Source organism: Scomber japonicus, chromosome 24 (genome assembly GCF_027409825.1).
Source record: "Scomber japonicus isolate fScoJap1 chromosome 24, fScoJap1.pri, whole genome shotgun sequence".
Lineage (NCBI taxonomy): Eukaryota > Metazoa > Chordata > Actinopteri > Scombriformes > Scombridae > Scomber > Scomber japonicus.
Window position 1 is genome coordinate 15,741,264 of NC_070601.1, and position 23,103 is coordinate 15,764,366.

At 38.4% G+C, this 23,103-nt stretch overlaps 1 protein-coding gene across 1 annotated transcript; it reads left to right on the plus strand.

The window, feature by feature from the left end:
• The first annotated feature begins 319 nt into the window (after positions 1-319).
• LOC128354219 (double-stranded RNA-specific editase 1-like) lies at positions 320-22,396 on the plus strand. Its single transcript, XM_053314483.1, has 10 exons — positions 320-326; positions 7,132-7,206; positions 9,644-10,578; positions 13,530-13,644; positions 14,830-14,998; positions 16,208-16,362; positions 16,981-17,149; positions 19,458-19,639; positions 20,755-20,933; positions 22,220-22,396. The coding sequence occupies exons 1-10, from the start codon at positions 320-322 to the stop codon at positions 22,394-22,396; spliced, it is 2,163 nt and encodes a 720-aa protein (XP_053170458.1).
• The last annotated feature ends 707 nt before the right edge of the window (positions 22,397-23,103 follow it).

Consider the following 23,103-nt stretch of genomic DNA (forward strand, 5'->3'; position numbering starts at 1 on the left):
TATTTTAGCATGTCACTGTGTCCCCTGAACAGGATAAGTGGGTATAGAAACATGGATGGTCTTTTCTTGTTTCTAAGTATATTTAATGGCTAATAATTAAAGTATGTTTATTCCCTCCTTTGCCTGTTCCTTACCTTGTTTAAATGTGCACAGCATCTGCTTCTTCTCCTCAGTGTGTAAATGTGCTAGGGCTGTTGTGGTTGGTGTGCAGCCGCGCCTGATCTGAGGCGGGAGTGTGCCGGAGCGTGGAAGTAGGCAGCGTAAATAGATTTTTATTTATTTTGTCCTGCTTGTCAGATAAACAGATTTTCCATACGACATGGATGGTAGGCCACGGATTTCTTTAATACACATGCCACTTCCCATTCCTGCCGGCTGTTTATCCTCCACAATCTCATTTTCTTTCCAAATTGTTGATGGCGCTTTGTGTTACTGCTTGACAAACAACGTTCCAGACACATATATATATATATATATATATATATATATATATATATATATATATATATATATATATATATATATATATATATATATATATGCATGTATGAAATGGTGCATATTAAATACTGTGAGTTAGACAGTTTTTGAATAAACACAATACAGTTTTCAAACCCTCCAAAGTTTCTGTTTCTCCTCTTGCCAACATCATGAAGTGACAAGCCTTCCTGATAACTACATTTGTTGACATTTTACTCTCTCCCGAGTTAATTTTCTTCTTCCATTATCTTGAGAAAGGCAACCTAAGCCCTGTTCTCTTTCCACCCGTCTCACACAATAGAGCCCGAGAACCCTGATAACATTGTCATTTTGAATGTTTGGAGGCACACAGCTGAGTGGCAGTGGGGCAGAAGGCCATATCTGCCAACAGAAGAGCGATTATAGAGACCGAAGCCGTTCCTGTCAATCCCATTGGCTTGGAATTGGGCTGTGTTCTTCTACCAGAGGAAAGCTGATTAGCCATTTCATTGAGTCTAATTGAGGTCCTCTCACTTGTAGCTGAGTATAGCAAACAATGTGAACCAACAGCTTCTATATATGGAGTTCCTGCAGAGACCTAGCTTCACAGAATTTTATAAAAAATAAGCTGAACTGAAGTCAGCTAATGGGTTGAGTTACTCCAACTTATTTACATGTCAGTCAATTTTCTAGTCATGAGAAGTAATACTCAGCCTGGAGATGCTTTTTATGTAATGTATTATTATAATATTATCTATTATAATTGATGAAATAATTTGAAAATACCTTAATAATAGTTTATGATAGTTTAAGGCATTTTTTAAGCAAAATAAGCCAAACATGACCTCATTCCAGCTTATCAGTGAACATGTTGTGCTTTCTTAGTATTATGTGATAGTAAAACACTGAATAACTAAGATAAAATAAGACGAAATAAGATAATAAATAAGACAGAAATATTATAAAACTAATGAAATACTTTAAACACTAAACTGGATCTTGTTGTAATTGTCTTGTTGTATTGTGTAAATAAATCTGCAATGTATACATGTGCAATATGCAGAAGTTCCTGAGATTATATTCATGTGAATAAAAGGTTATTGTAGGTATTTTCTACTATTTTCTGTACCAATCAATCAGTTAATTAAGAAATCATCCTCTGTGGGTACACATGTTTAACTGAGACTGAAGATGAGAAACAGGGAACGTTTCCTGCTTCAGCAGATGAAAGTAACAACATCATTTTGCACAATAAAGCTCAAATATCTCAGTGAAGTAAAAATAAGAAAATCAGAAAAACACATTTTTGAGTGGTGGGGGGCTGTAAACGATCAGGACTTGGAACCTGATATACAAACAGCAGACATAGAGTTTGAAAAGCATGAATGTTAACCAGGCTTAGAGGATCTCATAAAAGATGTCATTACGTTGCATTGTGTGTTTTTTCATCTTGACCTATTCTGGGCACCAAAAGTCAGGATACCTCCATGTTTGCTCCTTTGATTTTCCTTTCACTCAGAAGGGTGCTGTCCATGGTGCTGCAATTGTATGCTGAAGCTCATTTGATTTCTTTGTCAGAGCTGTTGCTCTTTCCCATGCTTAGTGAGGTTATGATTTATTTATTTTTTATTAAAAAAATATATGCACACTTTTTTTTTGATCCACTCAGACATGAAACAAATTCAGATACTCCTCTATATCAATGGACAATCCAAAAACACTTATTTTTCTGTGCTTTCCATCATTTGGCAGATCATCAACAACGATTGAAAAAGAGCCACTTAATCAACTGATTATTTTCCCAATTAATCAAGAAATAATTCCATCTATAAAATACCTGAGAGCAGTTAAAAATGTCATCAAATGTCAAAAGGTTATTTTTTGTCCCACCAACAGTCCAAAACCTAAGTATGTTCAATATGCTGTGAGAAAAAGAAGCAAATTCTGACAGTTTGGCATTTTTGCTTGAAAAGTGACTCAAACTATTAATTCATTATCCAAATAGTGATAGCCAGTTAATGTTCAATATTTGCAGCTTTAGCCTGAAATGTCTATTTGATCCAAAACAGCAAATCATGACATTCCTGCAATTATTGTGGTTTTCGGAGCTGTTGTAGTTCTTAAACTAAAAAATAAAACGTCTCCCATGGGATCTGAATCCGTTTTGGAAAGATATTTAAAGATCTATTCCTACTGCTGGATCATTCTTCACAAACTTAGATCCTTTTCAAGCTCATGCCCTCAGATCAGAGAGTGAAGAGGAAAGGTTAGTCTGATCGTCAGTGATGCATATTTAGTGATCAATTAACTCATCCAACATAAGAAGCCACAGTGTGTCCAAAAATCCCACATAATCTTTATCAGACTGTGCTGCTCAGAGGGGTGAAACCCCAGCATCCTCCTCTCTCCACAGCCTCCATAATTATCTCACAATTTCTGCCGGCCTCCGTTTGTTTATTTATGTCCAGAGTTGGCATGTTGAGTGACAGCTTCCTGATTAGGCCGGAGGAAATAATGGCAGCTCAGTGTCTCTTATCGCCCTGAGAGGCGAGTACCTGTGTCTGACAGGAGTAGCTCTGGGCACGGTGGAGGTAGAAGAGGAGGAGGAGGAGGAGGAGGAGGAGGAGGCTAGCTGAAGGGGGAGAATAAGCTTTGGTGATGAGTTGTGACATATGAGCAAAGTAGGTGTAGAGGGAATGAAGCTGGAAGAACAGGAACAATATCAGATTTATTATAAGAAAAGGTTTGCAACTTTTTACTTTTAATCACACATCTTTTTTCAACCTGCTTTGATAGCTTTCACTCTTAGCAAACATCAAAAATCATAAAAGTTTCTTTCAATCTCTTATGATCAATCTGGTTAAAGAGTTTGTTTCATGTAACTTTGCTATCAAATGAATCCACATGAAAGCTTTGATAGCAGAGACACATCCAAGCAGCGTTATCTACAGTCATTTTAGTCTTTTTATGAGCAAAGCTTTAATATACATCTCTTAGCTTAGAAGTAATGTGTTCCTGCTACAGATCTGATTGTTTCAAGTTTTCAGAACATGCACATAGTTAGAAATAAAGCTGATTAAATATATTATAATCAGATATATAATACAAGATGTAATGAAGAGATTTAAGATGAATCAATTCATCATTCAATTTTAACTTAATTTGCTTCCTTTTTGCAGGATAATCCAAGTATCAGTTCTGCTTTTCAGTCAGTCCTGTGTACATATATTAAAACGAACTGTGAAACAATTAGACAATTAAAATATATCCAGCAGTAGTAACAGTCTGTACATTAGTGTACAGAAAATGAACCAGAAACAAGTTTGGGTCACTGAAACAGCCTGTTACAGACATAGGCTGAACTGAGGGGCTTTATAAAGGGTCAGTATGAGTTAAATAAGAAGTTTTTAATGGTAAATCATGCAAAGATATGTAGAACCCCAGATTCAAAATATGTACCTAAAAATGTGCAGAATACATCTCCCTCCTTTGCTTTGTAAGTCAGGCCACTTTTTCAAAAAAGTGCCAAATGGGGATTTGCTACATTTTGTTACTTTCTATTTTATTCATGCCAACTCACACCTGGCCAGGGATAACAGATGGACACTAGTCTTTGGGATAATTCTGGCACATTTACAGAAATGTGTATTAATATGCACTGTTCCAGACAAATTACCTATAGAATACAATTGTGCCATGGCAGTTCAGATAAGTGGAGGCCAATAATCCTCATGCAGCTCTTTTATGAATAGTCCTACTTTCTCTGGTTAAGTGGAAATCTCTAGTCCTAATAAGATTAATGTATCCTAAACCCACCGTTTAGTAGCTACAGTACCACAGAATGTATGTTGATATAGGATCAATTAAGAGTAATATAATCATAACCATGAGGTATGAATACAATACTGATGACAGAGAAATGACTAAAGTGTACGTTTTCAAATATAGTGTATAGTATATTACAAATGTCATTAGATAGGAAACATAATCAAAAAAGTTACTATAGTAAGTAAACTATCAAGCAGGAACTCAAGGAGAGGACTCGGATGCACAGCACTGGATCAAGCTGATAAGGTTTTATTCTCAAAAGGTAATGAACAAAAAGCGCCTCAATTGAGGGAAAAGCAGGGGACAAAAGTGAACTAAACTTAGGAGCGCTGATCAACTTAATAGCAAAAAGTCAAACAAAAATCACTCTTTCGAGGAATAAACCTACAACAAATAACCAAAACTATGAACAACTATGACTATGAATACGGACTAACAATGACTGGACGCTTGTTCTCTGGACGACAGACAAGACACACTCGCACAGGACAAAGGGAGACGCAGACTATAAGCACACATGGAGGGAAATGGGGAACAGGTGGACACAATCAGGAATCAGGGAAGACAATCAGACCGGTGACACATGAGGAAGGACAAGGCACCTGAAACGAGAGGAGAGTTAATACCAAAATAAAACAGGAAGTCACAAAACAAACATGGAGACAGGACAAAAACCCAACTTGACTTGATTGCCGGTGTGACATTAACTCATGCTGATCCATGAATTAATAACAATTTTTAAAGTTGTTATTTCAATGGACACAGAAGTGGAAGTGGAATAAGCTACTAAATTAATTGATACACTACAAACTAAACTCTTGTCTGTTGTTGGTAACTTTTCAATTATGACCACTAACGACCACCAACTTGACTGTGACTGCTTTATGCTCCTTTCTTTCTGAACTAAATCAAATAAAACCAAAAAACTCCAGAAAAAAGGATATTTTCATTTCCAAATGTTCAGCATGTTATATGGAATGAATAAAAAGCTGTTGGAATATGAGGGTTAGTCAAACGTGTCAGTCCCAAAAGACTGCTCAGGCTTCTGTGGGTGCTCTCTGCTGAATGTTAATGTTTCACCTGCCAGTTAGTGTTTGTTCTCTCTGCCAAGCTGGTTTGCAGTGAGCACATTTTCCTGCATTAGCATTTGTCTGTCTGCTGCCATGTGTTTATGTCAACAATAATAGAATTTATTTCTTCAAACCAAAGCCTTGTAGTGATTTACACAGCAAAAGCAGCTTAAAAAGAAACATGAAATATTTAAAGTAAAGACAGAATTGTAATAGAGAGGGAAGCATTATATAAACAGTCATTTCAAAGCTGACAAATCTTGTAAGGATGATATTGAGAGTTAGGAACAATGTGTTGATTAATTAATAATTAGTCTTTTTTCTCACTTTTGGATTTTCATTTTCATACAATGTCAGTTACAAGAATTCAAGATAAGTATTTATGAAAGAACAGATCCCCTACCCTCCACCCCTCAAACCACCCTGCACATACCAAAGTACAATGTTGAAATGAGGTCAAAAAGCAAGTGAATAGCACTAGGACACATTCATGTAAGTAAATTAAATAAATACATCTATCCAGGACAGTATTACAGGCAGTACTATTTACATATCTTGTCATATTTACATATAACAAAAATGGGTTGCAGGACTTTATAAATCTATTACCAGCACCAGACAGAGTCAGTCTAATTCTTTTTCTGATTAAAGAAAATACAAAACTTCCTAAATAATAATTAGTCATTCATGCCCTTTATCAATCAAAGGTGCCAAATATTTTCTCTGTAAATAGCAGTTCAGTCGTAATATCTTGGGGTTTTGCATTGTTGGTCAGTACAACAAGACATTTGAAAATGTCAACTTTCTCTTTTTTGTAACAATTTGTAGACTAAATGTATTAAAGAAATAATCAATTTCTCATTATTCAAACAGAAGAACAATCATTATTTTGATAAATTGTTATAGAATCTAAGAATTGTACTAAATGTTGGGTAGAAATGTATTAACAGTGTCCATTCACGTTCCCTAGAGGCAATAAATATGCTGCCAACCTGAAATTCTGAAGTTCCTCTGCTTCCATTTTAAGCTACTTTTACTTTTTTTGCTGTCTGGGATTATTGGGAGATTTTGGGGTTCACTTGATGTATTCTACGACAAAAGAAAAACAGCTGACTAGTAAGGTCCAATCAAATTCATGTAAGTTCTCAGCGTGGCCATTAAACCAGACCTTGCTCACTATCACCCTGCTGATACTTCATACCAAAGCAGTTTGTCACAGCAGCTCCCTCCATCATCCCAACCTCCTCCTCATCTGCTATTATCAGTGACATTTACATACACTAAATATTCCGGCTTTTACCCCTGCCTGAAAAAAAACAGTATTCTTACTAAGCTGTTTACATAGCTAATGAAAATGAATATTCCTCTAATATTCCTGATACATGCAGAGGGTTTTCAGGGTTTCCCTCTGCTCCAGTGGGAATGGGACTCACAATTGCAGGCAGTGAAGTCAACCAGTAAGGTGAAAAACATTATTGAACTGTGGTAAAAACCCCAAATATTGTCCAAAAACTGCTCCTAAAACCTGAATAATATCAGCATAACCCACATATCTTAATCGGAAAATGCTAGATAAGGACTAATTCAGAATATCCAAATGGAATATGTTGTTTACATGATCTGTATACCAAGGTTATTGTTCATGTATATTTTTGAGGGGGATTCTTCATCGATGCTTGGATTCTTCAAGCCTTCAAACCTAGCCATTTGCTTTAAACAGCTGTTTTCTTTCCTTGTCTCTTATCAAACTTGGTCAAATTTGTGTTTCCTCCAGGTCGAGTCGGAGCCCGTACACCTCGAAACCAACAGAGGCTGCTCACTATTGAGGGCGGCGAAGTTGAAAGCATGAGTGAGTCCATTTTTCCATTTCAAGTCTAAAAAGGTTCTTCATATCTGAGTGGTTTTGTTTTTTTACCTTTTACAGTGTATTTTTCATCCTCCAGTATAATTAGACATTTAATTACTTTTTTCTCTACCAGAGAATGACATGGGATCCAGGTCATAATCAGATTTTATATGATCTGTGTGTATTGGAAAGGGGAGTATCTATCTCTTATACACCACTGTATTCCTCTAGGACTGTCCTTGAAATGTACCATCCAATTCCTTTTGGGCAGCTCAGGAGGCAGGATCAGAGCTTAATCCCAGGGTCAGGGTGTATCCACTGTGAGATTTCAGTCCATTTTGATGGCAGATTCTAAGCTTGTCCTCTTGCTTTCAACAAAAAAAGCTCCCTAAAGCCCCCCGAGAGCCACCTCTAGATTTGGAGCGTAGGTCTATTTCAGCCTAAAACCACATGATCCAGGATAAGCCTCGATAGGACTTTAAGGAAACGATGGATATAGCGAAGTTCTAAGTGAAGTTAACATGCAGGGAAAGCAAACAAAATCAAGCTTTTGACACCATTCATGTGTCAGTGCTTTTTTTTTCAAGGCTGATGGTTTATTCACAGGGAAAGGATGCTTGGCTTGATAAGTTGGCTGTTTATTTGCAAAAATGATACAATCAGGCATCAGGCTGCCATGGCATTCCATTTTCAAGAGTGAATGGCTCTGGCTCTTTGTCAGGGTGGAAAGAAAGCTCAAAGACATGAGCCAGATAGCCAATTTGGCATTGTGATGTGGACTTACTCTGCTTTACCCCAACGCTAACTGATGGGGCCTCTTTACACACGTCATTATTTGTGTTCGGACAGCAGTAATCCTGTCCCTGTTTGGCGTGAGCCAAAGTGAAACCAGTCGGGAGAACATGTGGATTATGTCTGGCAGTGTATGGAAGATTGGTTGCAGGCTGATGATGGGAGTAGAGAAGGTTGTTCAAGGACTTTTTGCTAAAATTCTAAACAAGAAATCAAATATAAGATGCAAGGTACACATTTAGAACTGAGATGTACCATGTTGATTGGAACAGTTTCATTGAGGCAGTTGGCTGCTTGTAATCATGTTGTGAAGGTTGTCAAAGGCTATGTGGTGAAGTTATGAACTAAGATAGTGGCAGTCGATCATTTTTCATGGGTCAAATCAACTCTAAGACACATTTAGACCCTAGCCTTACAGTTTGACTCTGACGACAATTTCTGTTTTTGCTTTAGGTGAATCTTTTTGCTTGCTGAGCTGCAGCACTGGCTGCTCCAGTGGACTAACAATAACTGTATGTTCCCTCTTCCCCAGCAGACCTATAATCACTCTCCCTCTCTTGTTGCTCAGGGCATTATCTGCTATTGTGTTTTTCATGTTTGAGTTCCCCCCCCCACCCCCCACACCCCGCAAGCTTGTTATTTACTGTGCATAGTCGACTGTGCTGTGACTGTACGTCCAACTCAACTCTGTGCAATTGGTTCAGAATGTAGAGATTCTATATTCACATTGGCATGCATACAGCCTTATGTGTCAGTTAACACACAATTCTGTCAAGTTATATTCTGTAGAGTGAAAGCACTACTGTAGTGTCTAAAATGTGGTTGATTTTTCTGGTTGGTTTCTAACTTCTGACAGCATTCATACCTAAATTGATTGTAATGTACAGTAGCTGTTGGTTGTCTGTCTGAAGTAGCCATATTTAATCAATCACATGCTAAGAGTTCATGTAATTTCTCTGGTGTTTTCCTTCAGGCTCAATTGAAATGCAGAATTATTTTGGGAAAAGTTGACACCCTTGTTTGCAGCCCCCATCTTCCCCCACATCCCTCTCTAAACCTGCATTTTATAGGATTGTTTTCTGTCCTGAGCACCGAAAGGAGTAACCTATCGAGCTTTTGCTGGAGGATGTTATAAATGGAAATTTACATTAAGTTCCATCAGCTTTGTTAACAGGGCCTGGTGATATGTGTTCCCAAGACACAGAAGATCTTCCTGAGAGAGATATTTAAGAAAGAATACATTTAGAAAAAAAGCATTTTAGGATATTGGATATTTGGAGGATGACACTGCAACAAATATCATGTATAATAAAACTTAGTTACTTAGTTACTTTGGTAAAGGAAGTATGAAATGTTGAACTTAACTCTAAATATTCTCCTAGTGTTGTATGTACCTTACCTATTAGCCTTTCTTGTGTGTAAGCTAATGTTATGGTTGTCATAAATTAATGTTAATCTGTTCAGGATACATCTGTACCAACATAATTTGCTGTCACTGTTTTTTTAATTCTAATATCAACATAAAAAGTATTGATTGGAACACACATCACTTGTTCAGTTGCAAAGACAGGTAAAGGAATCTCTAAATTTTACATTTACAAGATCCTGCAACGAAGGCATTGTAAGTTACTCTTTCTGGGCACCGCAGGTTCATGCAGCACAGATGTTAAGGAAAATCGGAACTTGGACAACCTCTTCTCCAAAGAGGGGGTTGCAGCTGAGTCTGCTCAGCTCCCCAATGGGAGTGCTGGGGGTGGGAGAAAACGTCCCTTAGAGGAGGGCAATAATGGGCATGCACATTCCAAGTACAGGCCCAAGAAGCGTAAGAAAGTCCCTGGGCCCATTCTGCCTAAAAATGCCCTTATGCAGCTGAATGAGATCAAGCCAGGGCTGCAGTACAAACTGCTCTCTCAGACCGGGCCGGTTCACGCGCCTGTCTTTGTGATGACTGTGGAGGTCAACGGGCAGCTCTTCGAGGGTTCAGGTCCTACCAAGAAGAAGGCCAAGCTGAATGCAGCAGAGAAGGCCCTGCGCTCTTTCGTCCAGTTCCCCAATGCATCTGAAGCCCACATGGCCATGGGGCGGACTCTGTCTGTCCACACAGACTTCACCTCAGACCAGGCCGACTTTCCGGACATGCTCTTTAATGCCTTCGAGACATCCGCCCCAGTAGACGACCCATTTTACCTCGCTTCCAACAGTAACGGTTCCTTCAGCTCATTAGGAATAGAGTACCCATTGCTACCCTCCCCCGTCCCCAACCTGGTCCAGGCCCTCTTACCTCCAGCCCCCTCCACCTACATCTCCCCGACAAGCGGCAAGAATCCTGTCATGATCCTCAACGAGCTGCGGCCGGGTCTCAAGTACGACTTTGTGTCAGAGAGCGGGGAGAGCCACGCCAAGAACTTTGTCATGTCTGTGAAGGTAGACGCTCAGAACTTCCAGGGTTCTGGGCGGAATAAGAAGCTGGCCAAGGCTCGGGCCGCCCAGGCTGCTCTCTCTGCTCTGTTTAACATGCAGCTGGATCAGGCACCATCACGACAGCCAATACCTAGAGAGGGATTGCAGCTTCATCTGCCACAAGTAAGCATGACTACTGTAACATCTCATTATTCTGTTGATTACTGTGTTGTATGCTAAATGTAAGGATAGTGTGCAGAGTTAATGGTAGCACTGCAGAAGGATTACTAAAGGCTTTCAGTTGTTATATGGCTGTTTACAATGAGTCTGTTTTGCATCTCCTGGGTCCTATAAGCAAATATACAGTACCAAGCCTATTATGTTTGTGTCAGTCATTAAGAAAATAACAGGGCTCATGAGGAAGTAAACCGTGTCTACGTTTCCCAGAGAACTCTTTAAGTTCTGTTCCTGTTTTCCAAAGCATATAATGACTAATTGAGGCTTATGAATGTTACTACTGTGAAACAAACACACAACTTTACAAAAGCAAAGAAAAAACAAAGGTGAAGGATTGACGCCAAGGAAGTGTTTTTTTTTGTTTGCTCCAAGTTGCCAACTTTTTCACTCAACCAGATGTTTGGTGATGAACCAAAAATATACTGTATGAACTGTATTTGTTGCATCATTATACTGCATTATATTGCTTTCCTTGTAAAAACACAAGAAATACTATGATAGTTTTACTGGCCTTCCACTTGCTGACTTAGGTTCAGGAGACATAGAAGTAGAAATCAGACATAAAGTATGTCTCTATTCAAATTGTCCTCAAATATAGTTGAATTTATAAGAAGGAGCAGCAGAGAAAAATACAGATTGTTTCTCGTCAGGGCCCATATGTTTATTGAAGGGTTTAAATATATTAATTAGGTTACTTAAATCTGCAAAGTCATTCCAGCTCAGTCTATTATAATAATATATATAATAACATGAAGTAGATGATTAATGCTGTGGACAATGCAGTGTTATTATTCAAGAGCAGCACTTAATTTGTTAATAGTATGATATTTTGAGGGGACATAAAAATCTGCTGATTCTGTCAAGTCCTTTCTATCTTCCAGTGTATATTTCACCTTAAAGTTACAAATGTTCTGCTTTTCTGTACTTTTGTTATTATACAATAGAGACCTTTCCAGTTTAAATGCTACACTCACTTTCCCATTTCTGCATGAACTGCTCTGAACTGATCAGCCTCTATTTAACATTGTTTCAACTAGTTGATGTTGTTACACTTCTGTGAGCCAGCGGTCAGACAGTATCTGCTTGACCTGCAAGACCCAAGCTGATGCAAATGCACCTGAATCATGCAGGTTGAGCAACCAGCTGTTCATTATTGGACTGATTTTAGTTTCTTTACCTTCTATCAGCCTCCCACAGATGCCAATAATTCTTTTTTAACTATGACACACAGTGTGTATCTTTCCAGCTCCTCACAGACCATATTTATTGCAAACATCCGTACTTCACATGCATAAAACTCAACTGGATTCACTAACCTGTGAAAAAGATCTAGTGTGATATCTACAATTCAATCAAATTTACTCCATTTATGAAAGGAAGGTAAACATAGAATGCCTCTACAAGGTAAAAAACTGTTAAGTGAGTGTAATGACAAAAGACTTCAGTAACTACTGTAATACACCTGCAACCCATTTTTTAAACAATAATACAGCAATAACTGAAGAAGAAGTACACTCATCTTGTGTTACACACATTGTATTTTCCATTAGACTTTATTACATCTTGGCAGAACTCAGATCCTTTATTGAAGTAAAAGTATCAATCCCACAGTGTAAATATACTTCATTACAAGTAAAAGTCCTGCATTTAAAGTCCTAGTAAGTAAGTAAAAGTAAAGAAGTATTACCAGCTAAATCGACAGAGTACAAAAGAAAATCTGTTCTATAAGTATATTATTATTATAACTAGTTGGAGCTAGTTTGAACTGCTTTGTCACCCATTATATTAATTATATTATATATTTTTAGTGAAATTATGGACTTTTACTTCAAACAGTTATTTCTTTGAAACTGTGTGAGGGGAAAAATCTCTTTGGAGGAACTTAAATTTTTCTACATTTTGAGCCACTTTAGGAAAAGTGTTTTTACAACTGTCACATGTCAAAACGGATCAATTTTGACCCAAAGAGTATGTAATGTATGGGTTAATAATGAAATATAATTTATAGGCTTAGAATTCTGTTATTTTATGTAAAAAATAAAATAAAATCGGAACATGACTAGAGCTGTAAAAGTAATGCAGTACAGTAGAAAGTACAATATTTCCCTCTGAAATGTAGAGAAGTGGAAGTATAAAGTAGCATCACATGGAAATACTCAAGTAAAGTACAAGTAACTCAAACTGTACTTAAATACAGTACTTGAGTAAATGTACAAAATCATGTGTAACTTCAGCTTGCTGGTGCCAGAGCTTTCAGCTGCTTCTTATAAGGACTTATCACTGTGAGATCAGAAAGGAGACTTCGGTATCATATCAGCAAAAGTATCAAGATTCCAAATGAAGTCCTGATTGTCTTCAAAAGACAAAAACGGAGCTGTAACTAAATGACATGATAAACGTATTAATGTCGTCAAAGATAGAGAATCTATGTGTGAAAGAGGCAGCGTCTTGTTTGATAGCGTGCTACAAACACCTTGTCAGATCCGGTCTACGGATGTCATCGCTCGTGACCAACCTGACAAAGTAGTCTGATTGAAGATGGAGGAGTTCAATACACCGACAATCTATTTACACATAAACTAATCCCTGCCTCTAATCCCTGCATGGCGATAACAAAACTGCTATCTTAATTACCATCACCCTCTGAGTGCTATTCAAACACTGCTGTTCATTATCCCACACTTTCCAAGTCAGCCTGCTTTAGTTACAGAGCAGTCAGTGAAGCAGAGGATTTGACTGTTTCAAGCTGCTAAGATCCCTGCCTGTCATTCACACCAGTGCGGCGCTACCTAATTGAAATATTCAGTAATAGTTTCAGCATTCATTATTGTTTGTTTCGTATTAATCCACTATTTTTGCTTCATGTGTAATTCATATTCACATTTTTGCCATCTCAGGTTCTGGCGGACGCTGTGTCTCGTCTGGTCGTTGACAAATTCAGCGAACTGACGGACAACTTCACATCTCCGCACGCTCGAAGGAAAGTCTTGGCGGGTGTCGTCATGACAACAGGTATCACTTCTGTTTTTTGTTGTCCTTCGTACTCCCGACAGACCTTGAGTCAAACAATTGCTCTAGAATATATTCAAATCCTTACCCCAAGAAGCATTTAGAGGCTCTAAGTGTGTCACTGATGCAGAAAATGTCAAGGGGATTGGATGCTGGAACACTGCAGCTGTGCATTTACATAGAGTCAAGTGATTAAAAACATGTTTGCTGTGAATGTTTTCCATAAAATATTTCCATACCCTTTGAATATTCTATCAGCGGGGGGCCTGATTCAGCTGCATTATCGTATTCTTTGTATTTTTTATGTAACATATTCAAACTATAACCCAGCTATGACCCCCGCTATTCTTTCATTCTGTGAATTTTAAACCTCAGGGTTTAAAAGTAAAATTAACTCGCAACAGAAAGATGCCCCAAAAGTTCACATTTTCCTCGTCCAAAAAAGTTAGAGCTTCTTTCTGGAAAAAAATAAAAATAAAACATGATACTGTGCTGCATTGCTGTGTGCATTGCAGCTCTCACTAGTCTACAAAGTGCTGCATACATCAGCAGTGCCTCATAGCGCTGAGTCATTTGTGTCAGATAAGATAAGATAAGATGCTTTTATTGTCACTGTATTCATAATACACTGCTAGTTCCCATCACAGTGGTATTTAAACATACATACATACATTGAGCATCACACACAATCAATCATGACCCATCATAAAACTATGTGTCACATTAAATATTGCACTAGTAATATATTGCACAAATATATAAGTCTCAGCAATATCCTCAAGTGAGGGAAGACGGCAACTGATGATTTATTCTTCTTCTTGATGCCATACAGACAGAAAAAGTTAGCCCAGGTAGACAGAATGTACCAAACTGGAGAGTGATAAGAAAAGAACTGCTGCTTTTCTCTGTGTTGACATTTAACAAAGAAAAAAAACACATGGCCACAGCTGGATTGTGGCTCCAAGGTTTTTTTTAGTTTATATAGGAATGTGCACCACTAAATGACACATCAACTGGAGTTATAATGCTGTTTATTTCCTCATAGTTTGACCCTGTGTCAAAATCTAGCTCAGGTGGGTTCTGGAAGGGAAAATACATAACAGTAATAAACCCATAAATAAATCCATCAATCCACAAACAATGTTAGAACTGAACTGATGATGATGATGATCATGTTTCTGTGTTCAGGTACAGATGTGAAGGAGGCTCAGGTCATCTGTGTTTCCACTGGGACCAAATGCATCAACGGTGAATACATGAGCGACAGAGGTCTGGCCCTCAATGACTGCCACGCTGAGATTGTGGCTCGTCGGTCGCTCATCAGGTACCTGTACTCCCAGCTGGAGCATTTCCTCAGGTGAGTCGTCGTGGATACTGGTAAAACAAAAAATGAGAGCATCAAAAAATTAAATATACAGTATGAGCATAGTAATATGTTCCAATATACACCCAATAAAAACTTGGTAGGGGTTGAAATATGTCCTGTTCTAGTCTATAGTCTAGTCTACTATAATCCAGCATGTGTATGTTTCTATTTTGTCTTATATTGAATTGGCAGAAAACTACAGGTAGTTTTGTGCTCATCCCATCATGAATTTACACCAGATAGCAGAAATTCTCGAGAGAATATCCACATATTATGGTGGCTTTTATGTTTTTTATAATTTTATTAACACATCACAGAATTTGGAACTTTAAGCATTTGGGGCCCATCACCTGTATCTGTTCATTGTTCCATTCAAAATATTTTATTCATCGTGTGTGACATTTGAGACAAGCAAATATGCAAATACCAATATGATCATGAAAAAAAGAGTTGAAATACACAATGGGTTAATGGCAGTGAGTCCATAGATGTATCCAACACCACAAAGTGAATTTGTCAAAAAGTGTCAATCAATATTTCTGTTAATCACATGACATGACATTTTGAGTAAAGACTGATTATTTAAACATGATTAATTGGTGTAGCATTCAAAAGTTGGCCATGATGCAGCTTCCAGAAGCTGACCAATTGGAACAGAGCAGATTCATCAGGAAGTGGTCCTTAAAGAGACAGGGGCTAAAACGGTCTATTTCAGACAGAGGCTAAACTGAGGTACAAGATAACAGTATAAAATAAGTTAATAGTTATTTTTTAACAGGAAATCATGCAAAGATATTTCAGTAGAGCCCCAGATTAAAAATATACACCTGAGAAATGTACAAAAATGTATAGTTTCATTTTTTATAGGAAGGCAAAAAAAAAAACGGCTGCTCACTGTAGTTTTAAACAAATGTTACAAAACAGGATCCACATTAGGTTCCCTAGTGAGTTTGACAGCAGGACAGTGTGTATGGGATTGAGTTAAGATAAACTACAGTGTGTGTGTTCATAGTAATGAAGCAACATGTCACCCAGAGCAACAGTGTGACTCATTGATGTGTTTTTAATAGGTTTGGGCAACATTGGAGCTCTATGGCACAGAGGGAGAAGATGTATATTTCATTGGATTTGCTGAAAATAATGAAAATATAGACAGTTACTAGACATGTTTCAACAGACATTTGTTTTATTTCCCTCCAGTAACATCGAGGAGGAGCACCACACATCCATCTTCACCAGGTGTGACAACAGGCAGGGCTTCAGGCTGAAGGAAAACGTCCAGTTCCACCTGTACATCAGCACTTCCCCCTGTGGAGACGCTCGCATCTTCTCACCTCATGAAGCTGGAGTGGAGGGTGAGCGCATTGAGAGAAAAATAACAGGCTGTACATGATCAGTGTGGCTCTGATTAAGACTCTTGTTGTCCTCAAGTCAAGGAAGGAAAGGAGGGAGGAAGAAGGAAGGAAGGAAGGCAGGAAGGAAGGAAGGAAAGAAAGGAGGGAGGAAGAAGGAAGGAGGGAAGGAAGGAAGGAGTGAAGGAATGGAGAGAGGAAGAAGGAAGGAGGGAAGGAAGGAAAGGAGGGAAAGAAGGGAGAAAGAAGGAAGGAAAGGAGGAAGGAAGGGAGGAAGAAGGAAGGAAAGGATGGAGGAGGAAGGAAGGAAGGGATGATAGGAAAGGAAAGGAAGGAGGAAAGGGAGGAAGGACAGAGGAAAGAAGGAAGGTAGGAGGGAGGGACAAAAGAAGGAAGGAGGGAGGGAGGAAAGGAGGAAGGGAAGGAAGGAGGGAAGGAAAGAAGGAGGGAAGAAAAGGGGATGGAAGAAGGAAAGAAGGAAGGGAGGAAAGAGAGAGGAAGGAAAGAAAGAGAGAAGGAGGTTGGAAGGAAGGAAGGGAGCAAAGAAGGAACAGGTGGGGTCAATTTGACCTGGGAGGACACAAAGGTAAAATGTTTGTACTTGTGTGTTGTGTGTATCAGACCAGGGGGACAGACATCCTAACAGAAAGGCCCGCGGCCAACTCCGAACTAAAATCGAGTCTGGAGAAGGAACCATCCCAGTGCGCTCCAATAACACAATTCAGACGTGGGACGGGGTGCTTCAGGGTGAGAGGCTGCTCACAATGTCCTGCAGCGACAAAATCGCCAGGTTTGTATTATTACTATGACCTCATAATTCTTTAAGAATTAGACTTTTCATTGGTTTACGCTCTGTCATCACACAAACTGCAATAATCAGTTGGACTCATAGCTAATAGCTTTATCTTTGATGTCCACTGAGGATAAATCTGCTTAGAAATCATTAAAAAGATTCTCATTATAATGTCAGAGCTGCCTCATTAATAGATTCAGTCATCCAGGTGACTGGTAACTCCTGTTCCAATACTGATTATAGATTTATAACAGTGTCTGGCTATCAGACAATGTTACTGATAGAAACAACAGAGATGAATGATCAGGTCTAGTATCTGATCACTGCTGAAATAACAAAATAGAGGAGCAGGGAGTTTAAATGTTTTAGTTTTTGTTGAGCTTTTGTATGTATTTGTCTGTATTTCTTTACTCTTAAGTTTTATGTATGTCTCGCAATAGCAGGGCAACTCGACAAGCCCTTATAGGGTTTATTGGCTCCTCCTGCACGTCTCTTTTGTTAGTTATGGTTTTCTTTTCTTAATCTCATAATTCCGCATGTATTACTTTTCTTGTATTCTAGAATCATTGTCTGTTAGTGTGTGAAAGACTAAAGGCCTTTTCAGGCTCAGCTATATATCAGGCCTGTAGGAGACACCACCATTGTGTGGCTGTATAGTTATCCTGAATGAGCTAAGATGTATATGAGAAAGATCAACAAGAAAAGGGAAAAAATAAATGTAAAATCATATTTTTGTTAATATATTTTTCAGTTTTTTACATTGACACTTTAAACGTGTGTTTAAATGTGTTTGCATGCTACTCTACTGTATATACATCCTTTTTATTTATGCATTACACAATTTGGTACAGTACAGTGGGGCAAAAAAGTATTTAGTCAGCCACCAATTGTGCAAGTTCTTTTCATCATAGGTATACCTCAACTATGAGAGAAAAAATGAGAAAAAAAAATCCAGAAAATCACATTTTTAAAGAATTTATTTGCAAATTATGGTGGAAAATAAGTATTTGGTCAATAACAAAAAATACTTTGTTATATACCCTTTGTTGGCAATGACAGAGGTCAAACGTTTTCTGTCTTCACAAGGTTTTCACACACTGTTGCTGGTATTTTGGCCCATTCCTCCATGCAGATCTCCTCTAGAGCAGTGATGTTTTGGGGCTGTCGTTGGGCAACACGGACTTTCAACTCCCTCCAAAGATTTTCTATGGGGTTGAGATCTGGAGACTGGCTAGGCCACTCCAGGACCTTGAAATGCTTCTTACGAAGCCACTCCTTCGTTGCCCGGGCAGTGTGTTTGGGATCATGGTCATGCTGAAAGACCCAGCCACGTTTCATCTTCAATGCCCTTGCTGATGGAAGAAGGTTTTCACTCAAAATCTCACGATACATGGCCCCATTCATTCTTTCCTTTACACGGATCAGTCGTCCTGGTCCCTTTGCAGAAAAACAGCCCCAAAGCATGATGTTTCCACCCCATGCTTCACAGTAGGTATGGTGTTCTTTGGATGCAACTTTTAGTGCTCTGATACAGTATCAGTGCATACATTATAGTCAATTAATTGTGTTAGGCAAAGGAAGACAAATGTACCTGTATAGCACATTTCAGTTCATTCAAAGTGCTTTAAATAAAACATAAAAATGCAGCAAGACCGAATATAAAAGCAACAAACTAAAAAGGCATTTAAATATGATTAAACATGTTTTATTGGAAATAGAATTAAGGTAAAACAGAAAAGGGTAGTTCAGTGTTAGGGGGGAAGGTGTTATTTGCTGGTGTCAAAATGTGTGTTTTTACAGAGAAATATAAAAGAAATCATGTCTGTAAATAAAAGCTTACAGTAGGAGCACATACAGTATGAGTAAGTGCATTGACATTAATCTACTCTACTTCCCTCTTTCTTTAACAGTATTGTCCCACTTGAGCTGTTGATGGGTGTTTTTCAGCGGAGCAGCTGGAGTCCTGATGATTATGTGCATGTATAAAGAGGCTGAATTATCTCAGTGTCACGTCGCAATCACTCCATTTCTGCCTGTGTTGTCAGCTGCACTCCTCAGGTGTCATTAGGCCACTGGAGCTTTGATTAGGTTTCTTGATGAATCGCCAGGAAGCTGCTAACAGTTCTGAGCTGGAGTCGCATTTGTGTATTCGGAACAATAATGATGATTTTTGCAGGTTTGTGTTTTGAAGGCTCCCTCAGGTTTGGCCTCCTTTATCTTTCTGTCCTGGTGCTTTACAAAAAAGGAGCCCATGATTTAATAAATATATATTCTGCCTGATGGTGTTTCGCTCCGTCTCCTGCAGATGGAACGTTGTTGGATTTCAAGGCTCTCTGATGAGCTACTTCACTGAGCCCATCTACTTCTCCAGCATCATCCTGGGCAGCCTGTACCATGCAGACCACCTCTCCAGAGCCATGTACCAGAGGATTACTGAGATCGAGGACCTGCCACAGTCTTTCAGCTTGAACAGACCACTGCTCAGCGGTGAGAAGCGACGCCCTGCACTCCTGACAGTACCCATGTAACATTTTGAAGAGCAAAAAGCAGGAGTCTCACAGGTCATGAATTTAATGGAGTGTTTGGCAAGCTGTGGAAAGTATATTTCAGGCTAAGAAAACTTGTACGAAAGTACATTTTCCATTTTCTCTCATTAATAAACCATGACAGAAAAATTATGAAAAAATTCTATGTTCAATTTTGTTTTAATTTTTTAATGGGACATGTTCTGCACATTTCTCAGGTGTATATTTTTAATCTGGGGCTCTACTGAAATATCTTTGCATGATTTCCTGTTAAAAAAATAACTATTAACTTATTTTATACTGTTATCTTGTACCTCAGTTTAGCCTCTGTCTGAAATAGACCGTTTTAGCCCCTGTCTCTTTAAGGACCACTTCCTGATGAATCTGCTCTGTTCCAATTGGTCAGCTTCTGGAAGCTGCATCATGGCCAACTTTTGAATGCTACACCAATTAATCATGTTTAAATAATCAGTCTTTACTCAAAATGTCATGTCATGTGAATTTTGACTTGTAGGCAGCATTTCATACATTAACCTCAAGTTTTGGAACTTTGACCATGTTTAGCACATATATCCAGCATCATACCAGTATATTAATAACCCTAACCCACAAAAAGCATAATATTATGTGCCCCTTTAATATACAATTAATATACAATTGGATGTTTAATATACATATCAAAATGGATAACTAACTGCATCTCACTGTCAACTACATTATTTTTTTAAAAGTCTGTTAGTGGAGCTTTGAGTTGAGATGATGTCAGTAGAGTTAGTCACAGATGTGTAGAAGTGTAATCACCAGAGCTGATCTGAGCTGCTGCTTTCAACAACAACTAAACACTGCTGTTCTGACTGCAAATGATCCTACTGCATCCTCCCTTCTTCTCCAGTTTGGACTCCTGAGTTGAACTTGCCAAATTCCATCTCTCTAGTGCACAAGTCCAAATTTGGCGTACTGTATGTTTCAAGACAGACAGCGTGATGATCCTTCGAACATTTTCCTCAACATTTTTTCTACATGTGCATATCAGGTAGAAGCAAGTCAAACTCTGACATGTGTGTCTGTGATCTGTAGGAATAAGTAACGCTGAAGCTCGTCAGCCAGGGAAAGCACCCAACTTCAGTGTGAACTGGACAGTGGGGGATCAAGGCCTGGAGGTGATCAATGCCACCACAGGGAAAGATGATCTGGGTCGACCGTCCAGGCTCTGCAAACATGCTCTGTACAGCCGCTGGATACGCCTGCACTGCAAGGTAACACACTGCTGACACTCAGCACACTCTACTGATGATACTGTACTGTAACATACTATACTGTGCTGTAATATACTGTACTGTAACTTATTGCACTATACTGTAATATACTGTACTGTAACATACTGCACTATACGGTAATATACTGTACTGTGACATACTGCACTGTACTTTAATATACTGTACTGTACTGTAGGAAGAGCATTAGAGGGTAGAGGATACTCATCGGTGACAAGTAACTACGTAATTTTACTTATGTACTTAGTGACTTATGAACAATTTTGAGAATCTTGTTCTTACCACTTACCTACCCACTACCTGAGTATTTCTATTGTTTGCTACTTTTGCTGATAGGTGGCTTCATATCATGACAGATTTCCACCACCCATTATCAAATTAGTAGAAATGAGTGTGAAACCATCAGCAGAAAAGTGTAATGCATAGCCTATTAGCATCAAAACAATGCTGCATACAGCCACTAATGTTAAAAGGTTAACTTTAAATTATACTGTATTGAATCAGACAGTGACTAACTTTTATTTTGAGGTTAATGGTATGATGTGCTTTAAAAACTGTGGAATAGACAATAAACACCTACAGTATACACAACTATATAAATATCTAAAAAATCAGTATAAAAAATGTATGTATGTATGTATATATATATATATATATATATATATATATATGTATATATGCTGCTGCTGCTATTAATGGCCCTATTCCCCCTAGAGGTCATATCATTTACGTGAGAAGTAAATATGAGTTTATACATTACTCTCATTAAAATATATTAAGTTAATTCCTGTAGATGTGAAGTCTAGAAACATATACATTAGGCTAATTATAAATAATATATAAATAATGAAAATAAATAAATAATAAGCATTAGGCAATAAAATAGTTCAAGTCATTGTGAAAAAGTTGATCAAATATTAAGAATAAAGTGATACACAAATGGGATCATGGAGTAACACATGCACACATATATAGACATACAGCACATACCAGTCAAAAGCATGCACATACACACAACTTCACACACATGCACAGGATTACAGGAAAGCCTTCAGATAAAAGTAAGTTTTGAAGAGCGACTCAAAGAAATGACTGATTTTGCAAGTCTAAGTTTCTCAGGCTGGTCAGTCCATAGTCAAGGTGATAAAAAAGGAAGTTTTGGTGAAAAAGGAATTCAAAGATATACACCCTATTTCTATGGCATTTGTGACTTTTTCAACAAACAAGCTTTGCTGTCTGTGACTGACCCCTCCCTCCATGTCCTACAGCTGTCCTGCACCCTGAGGATCAGAACAGTGAGGCCCAGCAGCTACCATGACGCCAAGCAGGCGGCGTTGGAGTATCACTCCGCCAAGCAGTCCCTTTTCAGAGCCTTCCACAAAGCTGGACTGGGTGCCTGGGTGAAGAAACCTATAGAGCAGGACCAGTTTGCACTCACCAACTGAGTTAGTGTTTGACACGTCCAACTGCTGGCTTTACTTTGTGAAACAGATTCACTGGTGGAATTTTATATTTCCTTCAGAATTGTCATGGAGTTGGATTTGGGACTGGACTGTGTGTTACTGGGAAGAAAGAGGCACCAAATCCAGATGTCAGAATCCATGGATTTTACATTCCACCTTGATTTTTATAGGTTCATGCTATCCCTCTCAGCCAGCAGTACACATTTGAAAAAAAAAGATTATTATTCAGTCAGTTATGCAACTTTATACACAGAACAAATGTAACAAAAAAGACTTTGGAAATGGAAACTTGTAGTTAAAATGGCACTTGTTTTTATAAGAATAGTGATATACTCATTTTGCATGTATGATTATACCAAATTCGTAGGAAGTCTGCAGTACAAGGTTTGTTAATATGTTCAGTATTGTGATCTCAAATTATCAGTGTTGTGATAGCTTGAGAATGTCCCCCTGCAGTTTATAACACAGTGTTTTATCTGATCTGCTGCAGGCTTTCCTGTTGAGGTCACCAGGATATAGTCTTTATTTTAAGCTGAGAATACGCACACTCAGATGTCTACAGTGACTTTTAGAGAGAAGGCTTCCCAGCTCCACCCTCCAGTTTGCTCTATTGTATTTTTTGTATGTGGTATGAGCAACATTTAATGGACCCCACCGAATAAGGTATGGGAATTCCAGTCTCACTAAGT